Source organism: Cyprinus carpio, chromosome B12 (genome assembly GCF_018340385.1).
Source record: "Cyprinus carpio isolate SPL01 chromosome B12, ASM1834038v1, whole genome shotgun sequence".
Lineage (NCBI taxonomy): Eukaryota > Metazoa > Chordata > Actinopteri > Cypriniformes > Cyprinidae > Cyprinus > Cyprinus carpio.
Window position 1 is genome coordinate 14,312,066 of NC_056608.1, and position 18,424 is coordinate 14,330,489.

At 38.8% G+C, this 18,424-nt stretch overlaps 1 protein-coding gene across 2 annotated transcripts in view; it reads left to right on the forward strand.

The window, feature by feature from the left end:
• Positions 1 to 15,705, forward strand: part of LOC109063271 (protein phosphatase 1B-like) — a 35,670-nt gene extending 19,965 nt beyond the window's left edge. The window contains exons 2-6 of one of the 2 annotated variants that reach the window (XM_042735518.1): positions 4,954 to 5,799; positions 8,219 to 8,336; positions 8,842 to 8,953; positions 9,702 to 9,759; positions 10,432 to 11,277. In XM_042735518.1, coding sequence (XP_042591452.1) covers positions 4,969 to 5,799; positions 8,219 to 8,336; positions 8,842 to 8,953; positions 9,702 to 9,759; positions 10,432 to 10,719 — 1,407 coding nt within the window. In that variant the 5' untranslated portion in view covers positions 4,954 to 4,968 and the 3' untranslated portion in view covers positions 10,720 to 11,277. Of the gene's footprint in view, positions 1 to 4,953; positions 5,800 to 8,218; positions 8,337 to 8,841; positions 8,954 to 9,701; positions 9,760 to 10,431; positions 11,278 to 13,603 lie in introns of those variants that run through there. The other variant, XM_042735519.1, reaches the window with a different exon arrangement.
• Positions 15,706 to 18,424: the final 2,719 nt, after the last annotated feature.

The following is an 18,424-nucleotide window of genomic DNA, read 5'->3' on the forward strand; positions in this document are numbered from 1 at the left end:
CCTAGTTATGACATCAATTTGGATTTTTTAAGATGTCCATGTACTTGTTCATACACTAGGTCTAATTAGGCTAAGGAAAAAAAATCCCCCCAGCATCGGAATACATCTACAACATTTTCAACATCCTAATCCTTCACAGAGTGTTGCTACAGCAGTAAATTGTGTGTCTCCTGTTTGAACATGCTTCTCCTTTGAGTTCTTGGTTTACACAGTTGTTATAGCAGTAGTTATCCCTGTCGATCCGTATTGTGTACTACAGGGTTTCCATTTCCAACATAATTCTGTTTGTATTTATTTAATTATAATTCATAATTCATGTATTATTCATGTATATTCATTTATTTATTTAATATGCAAAAGTGTGCCCTTAATTCCATGTTGTATACACAACCAATAATTATACAGATTTTAGTTTTTATCTTAATCTTAACTAATCTTAACTAGACAGAGTAAAAGCTTTTTATTGTGTGCCACAAAATGCAACAAACTTCTTTCTGTCGAGTTGTTGAATGATTTGATGAGTTCATTTTGTGAAGGATTCACCAGTCATACACCAGTAAAAAGATGTGTATTCAATGTGTTCAAATGAAGGCTCACCCTCAATGAATATATTGGCCTTTATTGGGAAATGGATATGAATAAATCCTAAATATAAAGTGGGATTAATCCATAGCACTTCCAGGCAAGATTAATGAATTATTACTCTCTATACATAACATTTTACAGTGAACTACATTTCAACTAAAAATTATTTATTTCTTTAAGATGTACCAGATATACATGTTTAATCTTGCCTCTTTGTGGTGAGGGGATAAAGCTAAACTCTGCTGTCTGGTTTCAATCCTCCCTTCTTCAGGTCCACTTTAAGCCACCTTTCCAAACCCACCTCATTTCCTGCTGTTGTGCCTGTTTATTAGCGTTTGATCTGATATGATCGTGCGTTTACTGCACCTGGTCTTGTGCATTTGTTTTGAAGCTCAAGCATTAACAAAGCTTCCTCTCGAGCGTATCTGCCTTGCTAATGGCAGGGTTTGATCAAAGCGAGCGCTGCATGATGGATCAGCCCATTTACTCCTGACCGAGATCATCCCAGCCTCAAGGCCTCAGAAAGAAGAGAATCTGACGAGGACATCTGAACGTGAATATTGGGAAGAAGCCCTGCATGAATGACAGCCATACGGATGCAGCACTTTGCCCCTGCCAACTTTCAGAAGCAAGTAACCCAATCTGAGCTTGAAGGGATATAAATAGAGCTGTGCTCAGAGGGGGCGGACTGGCCAAGCCGACAGCCTGGCCAGCCGAGCCATGACACTGCACAACAACCTGTGCCCTCATCCAACCACACACACACACACACTCTCTAGCTCCTGACCGCCTTTTTTGGTCACATGCCTTCCATGCCTGTCGTGTGTGGAGTAGTGAGCAAAAAGGCTGGCTGTGAGCACTACCCTTCTGGGTAACTCTAGTTTAGTCCCTGATGGGCCACATGCTCTGGTTTGGACGAGCCCATGATCCTCTGAATGCTGGAACTTTCACTGGATCTCGGCCCTGCTGTCTGCTGCCAGTTCTCTTTCTCGCAATGCATAAACAGACCTGCAAAGAGGGATGCGTTAAAAGAATGGGAGAAATTGTAATTTGACCTATCCCATGACCCTGCTTGTAATATTGGTTGGCAAACCTTGACTTACTGTTGGTTAGTAGCCTACTGGCTTTTTTTAGGCTCTGCTAGGTCAAGGTCCCAGGCGGTGATCGCATAGCTTACGAAGCGGCTCCCATTCCATTTGTCTAATGGCTTATTTGGGCTTGTAATACATTTCAGTGGCTATTCCTGGAGTCATGTAATGGTCTTACGGTTGAGGTTTGCCCAAAGCAGCTTAAAGCTGCTACACACTTTCTAATCCTGCATTCAGATGGGTAATCAGACTCATGAAAAATACATTTTGCCTTCTGTCTTAGTAGTGATCAATAATACATTTTTCCCCTGGCCTTGTAAGTTCTGCTAAGCTCCTTTTAAAGAGCATTTTGCATGCATTCGATGGTGCTGAGGTACACTCTTGTGTTTGTTGTCTGTGTGTGTGCTTGTATGAGGTAAAGATAGCAAAAACCAGTTTGTGTTTTTCTTTTTAAGCGTGGTTCATGGAAGAAATGATACTCGAGATGAAAGTTGATACAGGAGCTTGAGTTACTGTCCGGACACACCCCATCGGTCTGCATAGCCTATTTGTCCAGAAGCCTTTTTTTTTTGGACAACCTTACACTTTCTTTTAGGTATTGATTGAGATGGATTGATAGGAAAATTTTATTTCTGCTGAATTTCTGAGCCACCCCCTGACTGAAATCCTAGTCATGCTCACAACTCGTTGCTTGAGAATGAAGATTGACCAATATTATTGCAGCATATGTTACAAAAATTATGCTGTTCTTTTAACCTTTCTGTTCATCTAGGAAACCTGATGTATCTCGGAGTTCACAAAAATATTAAGAAGCATAACTGTTTTCAACATTGACACAAATTGTTCTTGAGCACCAAATGAGCATATTACACTGATTATTGAAGGATCATGTAACTTGCATGTAGGGCTGTCAAAATTGCTCAAAAATGACATTCGAATATTCCCTAAAAAAAAAAAAGACGAATATTCGAACTATTCAAATATCTATTTGCGCATTTTGTCAATGATGCGCATTACGTCAATAACAGGACAAATTAATACAAAGAGATATAACTACTTGTATAGGTAGTTTATTTAAGTTTAAACATATTTTACAACGTATTACCTACACAAAAACTTGTTTAATCCCTGTACAAGATGACATTTGCTGCAACGCGCGAGAAACGCCTTCAGTCTGCTTTCAAAACGAGACAATGTATCTCAAAAAGAGAAAAAAGATTCCCTCCTTGTTCAGCGAGTTCAGGTACCGAGAAAAATCAATAGCAAGACGTATTTTTTGTAAAAAAAAAAAAACTAAGTGACATCTGTCTTACCCTCCGATCAGGTAGGCACATACAGAATATACAGGTCGCACACGCACGTGCAAAGAGAACTGCTACACGGCGCGCGCATGGCATCAGCCTGAGGAAAAGTGTCTTTCTTTACTCATCTCTCAACAAAACAACACATTAACACCAAAGACAGGCTGTCAAAATGATCATTGTGATCTAAAATAGATAAAAAAAATTCAATGTACGATGTGAAATGTTTAAAAAGACCTAAAAAGTATGTTTGAGTTTTACACTCCATCTAGCACATGCACAAAGAAGGCACGCCTCACGTTTCTACTTATCGATTTCCTTATCACTTATCCGAAAAATTACTTTGGCTTGTGTCCATATCTCAGGGCGATGGCACAGTCTACACCCGGATAAATTATTATAATTCAGAAGCGCATCTTGCAACTGCCCAAGCACGATGGTAAGTTAGCAACCACATACGGTATTAACTGTTTAATAATACATTTGAAAGCACTAAGTCCTTAAAACAAATAGTGTCCATGCAATAAGTAAATTTTACCTTATATCTTCTGTTTTTTAAAACTATTCGAATACATATTCGAATATAGAATATTCGTTGACAGCCCTACTTGCATGGTATGGCTCGGTTTTGTTTGTTTCCACTGCAGTTTAGTGCTGTTTTAGAGTGGGCGGGATTATTCACATGTTATTATTGTTGTGCTGCCTCTACTGCTGCAACTCCTGAAAAACTTTTTCGTTCTGCGTCGCCCCATCAAACTCCCGCTGGATCCGCTCCTCTGCTATCAACGGGAGGAACGTCTGTACGTCCTCAACAGACCATGAAACAGCCATTTTTGATTGTTAAAAAGCGCCATTAAAAAGTTCACCAGTTCACCAAGTAGTTGATTTCAAAGTTGTCCCCAGCAGGTTCAAAGCATCCTTTTATGTTCTGACTTTGGGGACACACCTGCTGCACATCCACAAATTATGCATTTTATGGCAAATACTGCTACTTCAGTGCCTTGCATTGTGGGTTATGATGTTATAGGTCAAGTTAACCAGTGCAGAATCAGTACATACCACTTCTAAAAAGAATTTCTCATTTAGCATCATCCTGAATGTTTTCCAATGCACCCTTTTTTTTAATCGCTGCCTACTTATTCATGACTGATGTAGTCTTCGAATGCTCTTGTGTTCACTGTATTTAATCAGTCTTGATGAACGTAATTGCTGAGGCTTTTCTGAAATATCAAGTTGCTTTTTGATGAGCTTTTGACAGTTTGTCTGTTATTATCTTCGTATCTGCTGTTACAGTAGCCTTTAGATCATGTCAAGATCTGTCAGTAACTCGGCAGACGTTTGTGGCTTCCACAGCCTTCATTCTCATCTCATACATTTGTACACACACTGGTTTTATGAACAAAAGAGGATTGATGACTTTGTGTAATGCTAAAGAACCTTGTTGTCAGTGCTGTGGCTTTGCTGGTGTGCTGAAGTGTTTATTTGGATAATGTCTTGAAAGGCCAAACAGTGTTTGGTGATTTAAATGGGCAGTTACACATTTAGTTATAACAGCATGCTTTTATTAAAGGGTTAGTTCACCAATAATAATTGTATTTACTTACTTTGTGTTGTTTGAGACCAGATAGCCAAAACTTAAAAGGAGATATGATCTTGGATTAGACCGCTCTATTCTTATGATTTCATTTTATGCTGTCCTATGAATTTTTTGGATCTTTTAAGTTTTGGACACCCAGACTTTTAATGGAGGGACAGAAACCTTTCAGGGTACATTTTAATGTGTGTTTTGGAGATTAACCAAAGCCTTATGGTTTTGGAATGACATGAGGTTGAGTATATAATGACAGAACTTTAATTTTGTGGTGAACCATCCCTTTAACTTCTCAAACTGCATTTTGTTATTGTTGTAATATGTACACAAGTTTCTCATATTGCTTTTTCTCACATAAAGCAACTTTGCATCGATGTTTCTCTTACAGACGGTGTCCTGAGCCATGGGGGCCTTCTTGGACAAACCGAAGACAGAGAAACACAATGCTCACGGAGCGGGCAACGGTCTACGCTTTGGCCTGAGCAGCATGCAGGGCTGGAGGGTTGAGATGGAGGATGCGCACACAGCTGTTGTGGGTCTACCGCACGGCCTGGATGACTGGTCCTTCTTCGCAGTGTACGACGGTCACGCTGGCTCCCGTGTAGCCAACTATTGCTCCAAACACCTGCTGGAGCACATCATAACCAGCAGCGAGGACTTCCGTTCAGGGCCCGACTCCGTGGAGGGCGTTAAAAGCGGCATTCGTTCTGGCTTCCTGAAGATTGACGAGTACATGCGCAACTTCTCTGACCTACGTAACGGCATGGACCGTAGCGGCTCCACGGCAGTTGGCGTGCTGGTGTCTCCTGAGCACCTTTATTTCATCAACTGCGGAGACTCCCGTGCTGTACTCAGCCGCGTCGGACAGGTACGGTTCTCCACACAAGACCACAAGCCTTGCAACCCGCGTGAAAAAGAGCGCATTCAAAACGCAGGAGGTTCTGTGATGATCCAAAGGGTGAATGGTTCACTTGCTGTGTCACGTGCCCTGGGGGACTATGACTACAAGTGTGTGGATGGGAAGGGCCCCACTGAGCAGCTGGTATCTCCGGAACCGGAGGTCTTTGAAATCCCACGCGTTTCAGAAGAGGATGAGTTTGTGGTGCTCGCCTGCGATGGCATCTGGGATGTGATGAGCAACGAGGAGCTATGTGATTTTGTGCGCTCTCGGCTAGAGGTGTGGGATGACTTGGAGAAGGTCTGCAACTCTGTGGTGGACACCTGTTTACATAAGGTGAGGAGATCACAGCAGAAGTCTCAAAAGCATAGTTCATCCAAAAAATTTACATAATGTCATCATTTACTCACCCTTATTAACATTTAGTGACGTTAAACATTTAGTAGCCAAATTTCTTGAAAATCACTTGTTGAAGAAGTGCTTCTGTGACTCTTGTGATCTTGATTGTATTTGTGCCATAAATATGACTGTTCTTGAAGAATATTTCTAAAACAACAAAAATGCATTTTGATTCAACCTACGGTATAGGGATGGGTAAAAAAAAAAAAATGGTTTTCTCAATGTTAGTCTAGGGATGGAAATTAACTTTTTTGTCCACCGGCCACTGTGGCTGGTGGATTTCAAAATCTACCAGCCACTCAATTGTTTTTACCAGCCACTTTCTTGTTTTTAACCGACAATGTGTAACTGCATGTGAAAATTAATACTACAAGATCTACAATAGTTAAGCAGTTTATTTAATCTCAAGTCTCAATGAAATACTGACATTTTCTCTTTCAGTGATGCTCAAAAATGCCTCCTATCTAGGCAGCTTACTAGGTTTTGAAACAGCCGACTCTTACTGAAGTAGCTCATTCTCTCAACTCCGTAGCCCAACCGGATGATACCCTGCACTCAACTTTTTTAATGCACAGAAACATTTTTGCGATTATTCTAAACAGTTTTCGTACGCATTAATAATGTTGTATTTATTTCCGAAGGAAAGGATTCACCAGTATATATGTTTTTTTTTGTTTTTTTTTTTTTTGTGTTTTTTTTTTTTTTTTTGTTTTTGGGGGAACGTGTGGGGAAGTGTCCTGTTTTAAACTGTGTATCGGGGAGAGATATCTGGTCTCGCAAACTTTTACGCCGTCGACAAACGAACGCACGGCATTTTTAATACATCGTTTTTACGCATCTCGTCACGCCAGAGCTGTCAAATGTGTAGTGATACAATGTTGTTTCTACAAACAAAAATGAACAGCGTAACAACTTACTAGCCACAGAGCTAACTTCTGAGAAAGTACTTGAAGACTGGAAATAAAATGCATCCCCCAGACATCAGTTATTAGACACCGATAATACTGTTTGTTAGTTTGCTTATTATGCCGTTAAAAACAATAAGATAAACACAAACTGTCCATATAATCTAAAATGTTGCAGAATGCTGGAGGAGAATGAACTTACCGGGGTTTGACAGAGAGGTGACAGTATGTGGAAATTTGTGCGCGATAACACATTCAACTCTTCACGCGATCTTGTATATCATGAGCGCGTGCTATAAAACGTACTGTAAATAACCAACAAATATATCACTCTGCCAGCAGCACTAACTTCAGCTGCAAACACTGTACCTGGAACAACGCCGCCGTTTCGAGCCCGGTTTACACCCCCGTTCTCCACGGAGCTGCTTCGGATGATATTACACACCAGGGATGGAAATTAAATTTTTTGTCCACCGGCCGGGTGAAACATTATGCTATTTTTATTTACCTGCCACGTTGGCCGGTAGGTGAAGTGAGTTTACCCGCCACAACACAAAATCACCCGCATTTGGCTGGTGGCTGGTGCTAATTTCTATCCCTGTCTTAGTCTATTCTCATTCTAGCCTGTTTTCATTTAACGAATGGAACATTGAAGCGCATCTCCTATCTAATAAATTGCAATAAGCTTTGTGCTTCATTACTTTTGACATGAAATAGTGTCACATTTCAAATTCTGTCCATTTTATTACAGTATCGAACAATAAATGCCGTTTTGGTGCGGTTTAATTTGGAGTGACAGATCCCTGTGGCGCCTCAGTTTAAGAGAAGCATGAACTCTGGAGAGGAGCATTTTGCTAAATATATGCACCATATAAGCTGAATCATTGAGTCTTTACGTAATCGTTACAGCCCTGCTACAAAAACAATCCCCACTCCCCTTTTCAACGCTACATTTAAGTGTTTAATTGATGGTCTCATGGCATTCAACAATCCAAACCCTCCAATATCCTCCAAAAAATGCACAAGCCTTTTCCTGTGAGACACCATCTTTCCAGATGCTCAGACAGAGCCTGGGACCTTGTGAGTGATGTCACAGCTCTTGTATCTGGCATGGATTTGCTCAAGTTGATGTCAGGGCTTTCCGTTATTAGTCTGTAACCTTCTTCATGCCTTTTCATGATGTATGGCTCATATATACATTGGAAACTAAGCTTTTCCCTCCCTTCCACTTGGAAGATTTTTTCTCTGTGAAGGTCTGCTTAGTGTCTAACTATGAATAGATTTCATAGATTTCCATCCCAGGTAAATATTGGCGAATTCGGAGGTGGATTAGATTTATAGTGGTTTACAATACAAGCGTATGGTGCCATAAACACTTGCTTGACAGGTTGGATTTTTGTCTAGTGAACTGCCTTTTTTTTTAACGTACCATCTCCCTTTTTATTAACCAGGGAAGCCGTGACAACATGAGTGTTGTTCTAGTATGTTTCCCCAATGCACCGAAGGTATCAGAGGAGGCTGTTAAGAGAGAGGCCGAGTTGGACAAGTTCCTGGAGGCTCATGTGGAAGGTAAGAGGCAGCACTTGTTCATTTGTTAGCCAGTTTTCTGCATTGTACATCCAGTGTGGTGGAAATGGCCATGTTGTAATTCAAAAAGTCCTAATACTAGACCACAAGTGTCAGTCATGGGGTTTAAAATTGCTCTGTGTGAGCACTGTTTGGATTGCAGTTCTCTTCTTCTCCCTCTGGCTCTTCTCTTTCAACATTCTGGCATGATCTAAACTATCTGGAGGCTTGTAGGATCTTTCCTGGATGGGGAATATATTCATTCTGAAAATAATTCTAGTGTTTTTCCATTTGACATGTAGTTAGGACAGCTGTGATGAAACATGTTTAGCGTTCTTTGTCTGGCTGGATATTATTTTTCTCACACCGTCTCGATAAGTTGGATGGTTGATCCTGTGCCTACACCATTCTGAGGTTTCACAGCAGCAGTCACAGTGGAGGAAACACTCCAGGCTTCCATTAGCAGTTTGTTGCCCTACATGTGTAATATAATTGTCTCTCTCTGCAGAAATCATGGAGAAGTCAGGGGAGGAAGGCATCCCAGATCTGAGCCATGTCATGCACAACCTTCGTCCTGAGAGCATCCCCAACCTGCCACCAGGTGGTGGTCTCGCTAGCAAGTAGGGGTCCAAAATTAAGTTACATTTGTGCTTATGGTCCTTCATATTACATTTATGCTTATCAAGCAAATTTTGTATTTGCCCTACTATTGTATTAGGGCTGGTAATCCACAGACACATGGTGGTGTAATATTAAGTGATTCTTTTAGTGTTGAATTTGTTGCCAAATTGTTCTTTGAAAAGACAATCTTGTGCATTGTCATAAAACTAATTGGTATAATCCAGAATTTTATTTTATTTAGGTGAAAATTGTATCTTTTTTTTTATAATGTTGTTGTTATTCTATAAAAAATAATACTAGATTACATAAATATTTTGAAAATTAGCTAAAAATATTGATTCGTGGTTTGAGAATATACCATACAGGTAAAAAAAGAAGAAAAAAAAAATCGATTCAAGAGGTAAAATATAGCTGTACTTTTATTACTCCTACTATATAGTACTGCTACTATATAATGTGTAGATAAAATGATATATTAAAGTATCTATATATTTATGTGAAAATTATCAAAAATATTGATTCTTACAAAAATATCTATACAGCTGAAAATATCAATATATTGGAATTTAGAGGTAATAATATTGCAATGCTTAATGTTTTTTACCATCCCCCTATATAATGTGCAAAAAAGTGATTTATTTTCAATTTTGAACATCTGGTTTTGCTATGGATCATATACACTTCTCACTATTATCTTCAGTATGGTTTTTAGAGTTCTGGCTAATCTGTCTCTCTTCTCTCATCCAGACGTAGTGTAATTGAGGCCGCTTACAACAGGCTAAACCCACACAGAGAAGAAGATGGGGTGAGTTTTTCCTTGCTGTTTTGATCTCTTAAGAACAGAACGAAAGGTCACTTGAGTCTTCTCGCTTAGACTTAAGTCCATCCATTTATTCATCATCTTACAGTACTTTTAATGTATAACACCTGCAAATATTTTGACTTAATATAGGTCTAGGTGACGCAGTCATGCATACATTTACTCCCTCGATCATTTGAGAGAGATACATTTAGCAAGTGATTAGCAAATGTCCTACTTAGGGAAGCATAACCGGTACTCGGAGATGGATTTATATATAGGGCAGATTAAACATCCAGACACCACTATCTTTAAAAACAGTGCCTCTGCATTTAAAATTTAAATGCAAGGCTTTTTGTGCAGGCCTTGGCTTTGTTTGTCCGTCTGTGCTTGTGCTACTCTGTGACGGTTTGTATTTGTATGTCCGCATCTTGGCAATGCTTACTTCAGTGAGTTTATTGCTCTAAGACTTGTGAGAAGAGACGTGTGTTGACAAGCACCTGCATCCTTTGTACCCTTGCGCGCACACACAGACGAACACACATTCGCCACATTTTGTCGCTCCTCAAGCGTGCTGCTTTCTAAATGAAAAGGCAGTGTAAGGTCAAGGGCAGGTGGCCCACTCTTAACGGGATCTCTTAACCTGCTCTGTCCACTGACACTGGCGTCTTGCACCAGGACAGCCAGGGAGGAGCAGTCGGCGGTGAGGAGGAAGAAGAGGGCAGCTCCGCCACCACCCACCTACTGGAGGCGCTTCGACAGTTCCGGCTCAGTCACCGAGGCGAATACCGCCAAGTGCTGGAGCAGGCGCTCTCCACTTACGCCACGACACGGACCGACAACAAGGAGGAACCTCCCTCTCCCCCTCCGTCCCCGGCCACTGACCTCCTCAGCTCTGAGGAGGGACAGGATGAAGCCGCTACGTCACAGTCTCTGGACGAGATCTCTGGCGCCCCCACTGCATGACCCTATTTAGTGCCCACTAAACCAAGCCCTGCTATCAAACCCTTTTCCCCAGACCTGTTCTCTGGCCCAGATTGCTAGTTTGCTTTTGCCAGATTGCTAGTTTGCAATCTTTCCCCTTAGAGCACTTCCAGTGCAGGTTTTTAGTTGTCTTTATGGATTTGTAATAGCACTTTGGGTGGATGTTTTGTGTTTGTGAGCAATGTAAACAGTAGAAGTCGCATACAGAGGAAATTTTGCGCAGAATTCTTATCACTAAAAACCTGCTCTGCAACTGCAAGTGAGGTTAACCTTGGCATATCCCAGCTCTGTCTGCAGTAAGCACTTTCTCATATCTCTGCACTTAGCCTAGTGTTTTTAAAAAGAGACATGGAGGTGTAATCTAATGAAGTGTTGAAGAGAGAGTTCACCTAGACATAAAAATTGTCATCTACTCACCCTCATGTCATTCCAGAATTAAATGGCTTTGTTCTATGGAACACAAAGATATTTTAGAAGATGTTTGCATCTTTTGTTTTGTGTTTTTGTCTTTTTTTGTTTGTGTTTTTAGGTTTTGTTTAGTTTTTTGTTGTTTTATTGTGTTTTTAGGTTTTGTTTAGTTTTTTTTTTTTTTTTTTTTTAGTTTTTTTTTTTTTTGTTTGTTTTTATTTATTTATTTTGCTTTTAGATTTAGTATAGTTTTGTTTTTTTGTTTGTACAAAGTTTTTGCACAAAGACTTTAATTGCATAGGTGCAAAACATTGTTCAAAATATCTTTTTTTTGTGTTCTGCAAAAGTCATAGAGGTTTGGAATGACATGAAGGTAAATAATTTATTTTTGGTGAACTGTCCCTTTAAGTAGATTTGAATACTGTTACCCCTTAATGATTTTATCATCACCATTTCACACCCAAAGTGTTTATCCATGTAAGTAATCAGACATTTGAAATGGTAATGGTTTAATGGACAATCTGGGCCGTGCCAAGAATACACACAACTGTTTGCTCTCGTGCCATGCGATGCATGTGTACTCCGTATCCTGGGTTGTCTCGTGGCTGATCATAGTTATAAGATATTAACGTACTGTAGTAAACATCAGGTACAACTTCTATTATGCTCTTTATGTAGTGTGTTTGTGTGTATGTGATTCAAATGTTTGAAATGCGAGATGATTAACTGATCAAAAGCAATTCTTTCACCATTTAAAAGGGAACTCTAATGTTGTGTATGTGTGTATCTTCCTCTCTCTCCATATCTCTTACTTATCAGTTTATAATTTGAGCTGACCTCTTAAATATGAATGTCCTGTGTCTGCTCTTTGAGTGTTCACAGTTAACTCTACTATCCAGGTGTGTCCTTGAGGAAGAAGCACAAAATGGAAATGCACTGGCTTTATAAGCATGGACCGTATGAGATTACAGAAGTACACAATCATTTGTTCTTGCAAAATTCTCCTTTCGCCTGTTGTGCTGATGCCATCAGTCAATAACTTTACATTTGCAATGTAAAAGTCATACATTGAAAGGAGACAATACAGACTGCTTTACCTTTAGATGGACTTAATGCAATCTACACATTAGGCAACGCTGCTACATGATCATTTATGAATGTCTGTACACTGCAGTATTTGCACAGGGCTTCTTATCTTATTCTTATGACCTGAGTTTTTGGAACGCAAGCTGAATTCTGTCCATGTGAATTGTCATATCGCAAAATATCCGATGTTCCAAACTGCTTTTGTTTTGTGTTTTCTTTGGCTGATTTATCAAGCCGTTTAAAGCTGATTACTTTGTTGATTTGGAAGTTAATGCATAACACAAACTGTATAATCCTCTTAAGAGTTAGCGTAAGTGCATGCATAATGCTGCCATTGTTATATTAAACTCAGCAGAATCAGAGAGCTTAATTGTCCATAGAGCAGTATTTGCTGCCTTGGGTTTTATTTTTTATTTTATTTTTTTTCCTGGGCAAAGGTTTGTATTCATTTTGTTTCACGCTGAAATTCAAAATAAATCAAATTCAACTATTGATATGTCTTTGCTCCCATTCATTATAAAATTTGAGATGAGACCACACAGAATACTGATAGTCTCATGAGTGCTTTTTATAGCTCTTGAAAGAACTTGTTCACTCTATCCTTCATAATCAGATATGGCTTATGTTCTTACTCATAAGCCTTGTTAGTGGAAGTTTGAGGCTTGAGGTAAGTGAGCTTCAAATGTGCCTTAATCGTTTAAAAGCAGGGCAAAATGAGTTTTCTCATCAGATGGAAATGCAATTTAAATCAGTTAAAAGAATGTTGGCCAGGCCTTGAAGGTTTTTTTTTCCCACCCTTTTTTGTAGTATTTTTTCATGATTATGTGTATTATGTTCATTGACAGTTTTTTGCTTTTTTTGGGGGAGGTGGGGTACACACAGATTATTAATGTATATTTTTTTTTTTTTGTTGTTTTTTTGTTTTTTTGTGTTGTTTTTGGGACTGTGTATATTTTTGTGTCATATTTTGTTTTTAAGTTTGGGGTCTGTATTTGATGATTTTGAAAAACATTGTTGAAAATGAGAAGTCTGTTATGTTCACCAAGACTGCATTTATTTGATCAAAAATACAGTAATATTGTGAAATATTGCACCCTTGCTTAATAAAAGTATTATATTTTTCAAAATAAATAATAATAATCTTACTGACCCCAAACTTAATTTTTTAAACCCAAGTCCATGTCTTCATTTTCTGTTACATGGAATTGGAAAATTAGGAAATCTTCCTTTCTCTCCTTTTCTTGTCTTTCACACCCTCACACGTTTCATTGTTTCTTTTACATCCTCAGTTTTCTCTAGTGAGTGCTTTACCCTTTTTAATTTTTCTCTACTTGCTCATTTCTTTCTCTTTCTTGTTTTCTCCCCGTCACAGAGCGGAGGTGACCTGGACGACCCCTGGTAGCCCGAGCAGCCAACGGCTTCTGAACCACTCGAGAATGTCCTCAGTTAACACAAGAAAACCCTTGCTCACACACTTTTTTTGGTTTCAATTCGGAGAGCGTCATAGGAAATGTTAAACGACGAGTCTGGGAATATATACGCTTGTTTTTTAAAGATAAAACTACAGAAATGTGTTTTTTTTTTTTTTTTTTTTGTTTTTGTTTTTTTAAGAACTGCATTGTATGGTAGAGAGATTTATTTTCCCCCCCCCCTCCCCCCTTCCTCCTGAAATCTGTGTCCATTACACAGAAGTTTCTGGATGCTAATTTGGAGGCATGAACTCTGAACTCAGCTGGAGGAGGGCGGGGCCAGTGAGCTCTGAGAGGGACAGGGACCCTAGTTCAGACACGGCTCTCTTTGAACCCCTTCACACCACGCATGTGCAGCTTTTTGGAGGCATGATCTCAGTTCTTGTTCACCGTTTCTGCTGCCCTCTTCTTTAACCCTGCGACTCTTAACAGGCTCTATCCCACCAGCTGGACAGCAGCCACAGAAATGTGATGTATCTGTTGTGATTTTTCTTTTTCTCTTTTGGGGCAGAGGCAACTTTCTTCTAGTGTCATTCATTTTGGTGCTTGCTGTTAAACATGAAAATTAAAAAAAGAAAAAAAAAAATCCTAGGACACTCTTTGAGACTCAATCCTGACAGCAGGAGATTATTTCAAACCTGCTATGAATTTGGGGACTTCCTCAGTCGCCTCAGAGACAGTACATAAAAACTGATCTCCTTCTCTTTTTCGCAGCACTCTTCGTTCCCTGCTCTCCCCATCAGCTTGCCTTCTGGTTTGTGGTTTTCTCTTACAAAATAGTCAAATTTCAAATAGTTTCCCCCTCTATCATTTTGACTCTGAATTTTAAACTTTTTTTTTTTTATTACAGATTTTATGGCATAATTGGTATTGTTTGATTGCACTCACATTTGATTACGAAAACAAAACAAAAAAATACTAAAAAAAACCTATATGAAAGAAACTATGAGAAGGTAGAGTATTTCTAAAGTGAAATTGCAGAAATATGTATGTGTATATAGCTATATATATTTTCTTCTGTTTTAACAGCGGAGTGAAAAAGTGGGAGGGGACGCTCTCTCCTCAGACTGGCTGATAGGTACTTGAATATTCATTATGAGTGGTTCTTTTTTTTGGGGGGGGCGGGGGGTAATCCTTAATGTAGGATTGTTTTTGAACCGTGCCTGTAAAAGGTGAACCATGCTGTAAGGGTGTACTTACAGGACAGTTAGCTATGAATGAATGTACCCCTTTTTCACACTGATACACAATACATATACCTTCACACACCCATTTGTACATGCTCATGCGTAACACTTTCATACGTGCATTTATTGTTTGATTAGCTTCATCGTATACATTCACGTTCTTACTCCATGTACTTCACATGTGAGTTTTTTTCTGCGCTGTCCGATCATCGGGCACAGACATGCTCTGGAGGCCTTCTTTTCTTCCTCCTTTTTTTGTTTTTGCTTGTTTATTCATCGACTTCACCTGCTCTGGTGTGTAGCTTTAAAATGAGTGTTTAAGTGAATTTTATGAGATGATTGTTTATGTATGTATGTATGTATATATATTTTTGCAGTTTTCCCTTCTTCTGGTACATATAACTTGTAGCCATATGCTGGAAAGCTTCATTTTAGGACAAATAGATCGAGTCAGTTTCCATTCGAGATGGTAAAGAGATATATTTTGTGCAGTGAGTGCTCAAGAACATTCATTTGGGTTGTGTATATCAACAATCTTTGATGCATAGAATAATTGAGACAAAGTATTTTATTTATTCCAAGTGTGTTGGCTTAAGAAGAGAGTGTTTTGCCGGAGGAGGAAACTACTGTCCCGTGTGTTTTGGAGAGTGTGATCGAATTCTCTTGCTCTCATGTCCTTCCTCTCTTTCTCTCTGATTCTCTCTAACCACCCGACGAGCCCATGTAATGAACGTCCCCAGTATGATGTTGTGATGTTTCAGTAGCAAACAGTGAATATGATGTTCTCCTCAATAAAGGATTGCTAAGTTTGATGTTAACACAATGACTTGCTTGTGTTTGAAATGTTATCTCACAGTGTTCCAGGAGAGGAATGAAGGGTTCACATCTTGAATCATTCTGAACCTACTGTTTGTTTTGTTTTGAGGAGACTTCTGTCCACCTTATGTTTTAATGCATAAGCTATTTTCTCTGAAAGTGTGAGACTTCATTCATTCATTCCAATTAATTTGCAGCTGTGGAATACAACAGTGCCCTTCCGTTTTCAGAAGTACTTTTCCCATTCATTTTTGTCTTGGTATTCTTGTCAGGATTCTCTGGTTGGAGGCAATTTCTTTTTGCAGAATCATGGGTAATGTAGTCTTTTCATCAAAATTTCCACTGCCAAACACCAAGTTCAAATAAAGCCAGCTTATGGCTTCAGCAAAGCATATACCTTCAGGTGACCTCTAGTGTCTGTCCACTTTGTCAGAGGCCTTCAGAGTATTTTTCCCAAGGTGAATTTTTTTACACACACATACACACACACTCAAACACTTAAGTAGTTTAAGAACGGGATATTTTTCTCTGAAATTCTGCTGTTGAGTTTAAAAATGTTGAAATAATGCCGCATGGTGACTTTGACTAAAACAGATACAATTGATCAACCTTATAACTCACAGTAGGCCTGTCTTCAAAGGTTTATAAGTTACTAAATATAAATCAGTTTCCCTATAGGAAAAATGAATGGTATTCTTACTACAAGAGCCCAGCTGCTGACCTCTAAAGTTGCTCACTAAAAACTCTTTGCACTACAAACCATTGCATTTATGATTACGATAAAATAAAATGTTGTTTTGCAGTAATAAGCAGACTGATTTTGTACTGCTAAAATAAATGGAAGCGGAAGAGACTGGAACAATCAAGTTAAAAAAAAAAAGATGGATTGAACAACTAATGCTCGTTTTAGAGGTGTGAGTGGTTATGTCAGTGGATTGGCACAAGAGGGCGTGATAACTGAGTTAAACGAGCCAAATTTTCATTATCGTAGATGTGAGTGCTCCTGAATAAGAAAGCATACTGTGATCCACTGAGGACACTTTTTTTTTAAAGCCGTATTTTGTTTTCTTGTTAGTCTTGAGTCTTTGCATTCCCCAAAGTCATTAAAATTGTGTTGATTTTATTGTAGAACAAAAACAATAATTTTATTGTCAAACAAAAACAATGGTTTCGCTTTAGAGGCAGCAGTGTATTTCCTCTTAGTGAAAAACGGTTGATTTTTTGAAACTGAAAAGATCCTGTTTAATTATGAGGATGTATGTAACTTTACACTGGTAGTCTGTGTAAATGAAGTGAGAAAAGGAGGAACTGTGCATTACACCTCACCTGACTGCACATGCTCACCTGACTGCAGGGTGTCGAGGGGTCATCTCCTCTCACCTCTTCTGCTAATCATCAGCAGAGACATCCTGAACTGGCTTCTTTTATTTTTACATCTGTACCTCATTACAATGTCTCCCACTGCAAAGTCTAAATCCCCTTAATGATCCAGTGTAGACCCACCCCCATCTAAAAAGTGTCCCTGCACGGTTACACAGTATTGTTTCCCTGGATCAGGATGCCAAACGTGTGGATTAAGGTAATCCACACTCTTCAGGCTGAAGCAGTAGGGAATTTGACTGGATTGCACACAACCTCTCAGGTTTGTGGATTGGGAGATTAAGGAAGGTGGTTAAATGGTCTGAAAAGGGTTATGGGGAAGCTAGTTTAGTCGAAGCACCTGTTGATTGAGGCTGTATGTAAAAATAATGTTGAAAAATGCCTGGTGTGGAGCAAAGCAGGAAGTATCAGAGACATAGATTTAAAGGGATAGTTTACCCCAAATTGAAGATGTTATTTGTGTACCTTAAAGTCTTTTCAAACCTTTTTGACTCTGCAAGGGGGAAAAATAGGCATTTTGTCTATTTTATTTTGTTTCCTCATTTTTTTCCCCTTCTGTATAATGAAAGTCATTGGGGACCAGTGTTGTTTTGGACCCCATTAACTTGCACTGTGTGGACAAAATGTATTTATTACTGCTGTCAAATGATCGCGATTAATCGCATCCAAAATAAAAGTTTTTGTTTACATCATATATGTGTGTGTACTGTATATATTTATGTATATATAAAGACACATTCATGTATACATTTAAGAAAAATGTTACATTTATATATTAAATATATTTATATATGATATAATTGATATGAATATAAATATATACATGTAAATTTTCAAAATATATGCTCTATGTGTGTGTCTTTATGCATAATAAACACACAGTACACACACACATTATGTAAACAAAAACTTTTATTTTGGATGCGATTAATCGCTATTACTTATTTAAACTATGCCTTTAAGTTGACTGAACCAGATGTGGGCGTTGAAGTGTGTGTGTGTGTGTGTTTTTTTCCCCCATCACATGATGCCCTTTGACAGACCAATCACACAGAACACATTTTTATATTAAAATATGCAAGACAGGGTAATAGAAAAGGGGAAAAAATAAAGATCTAAAGATGATTTTTTTTTTTTTTTAATTTGAGCTTCTTTTAATTTGTGTGCTGCATTTTTAAAATGCCATTTTTAGACACTACAAAAGATGCAAGCACAACAATTACCATGTTTCCATATAAAACAAAGTAAAAGCAACGAGTGGAATGCGAACATGAGTTCTGTGTAAATGCTTCTTAACTAAAAAAAATTTCCACTGAAAAACACAAGATGGGAGGAAACAGA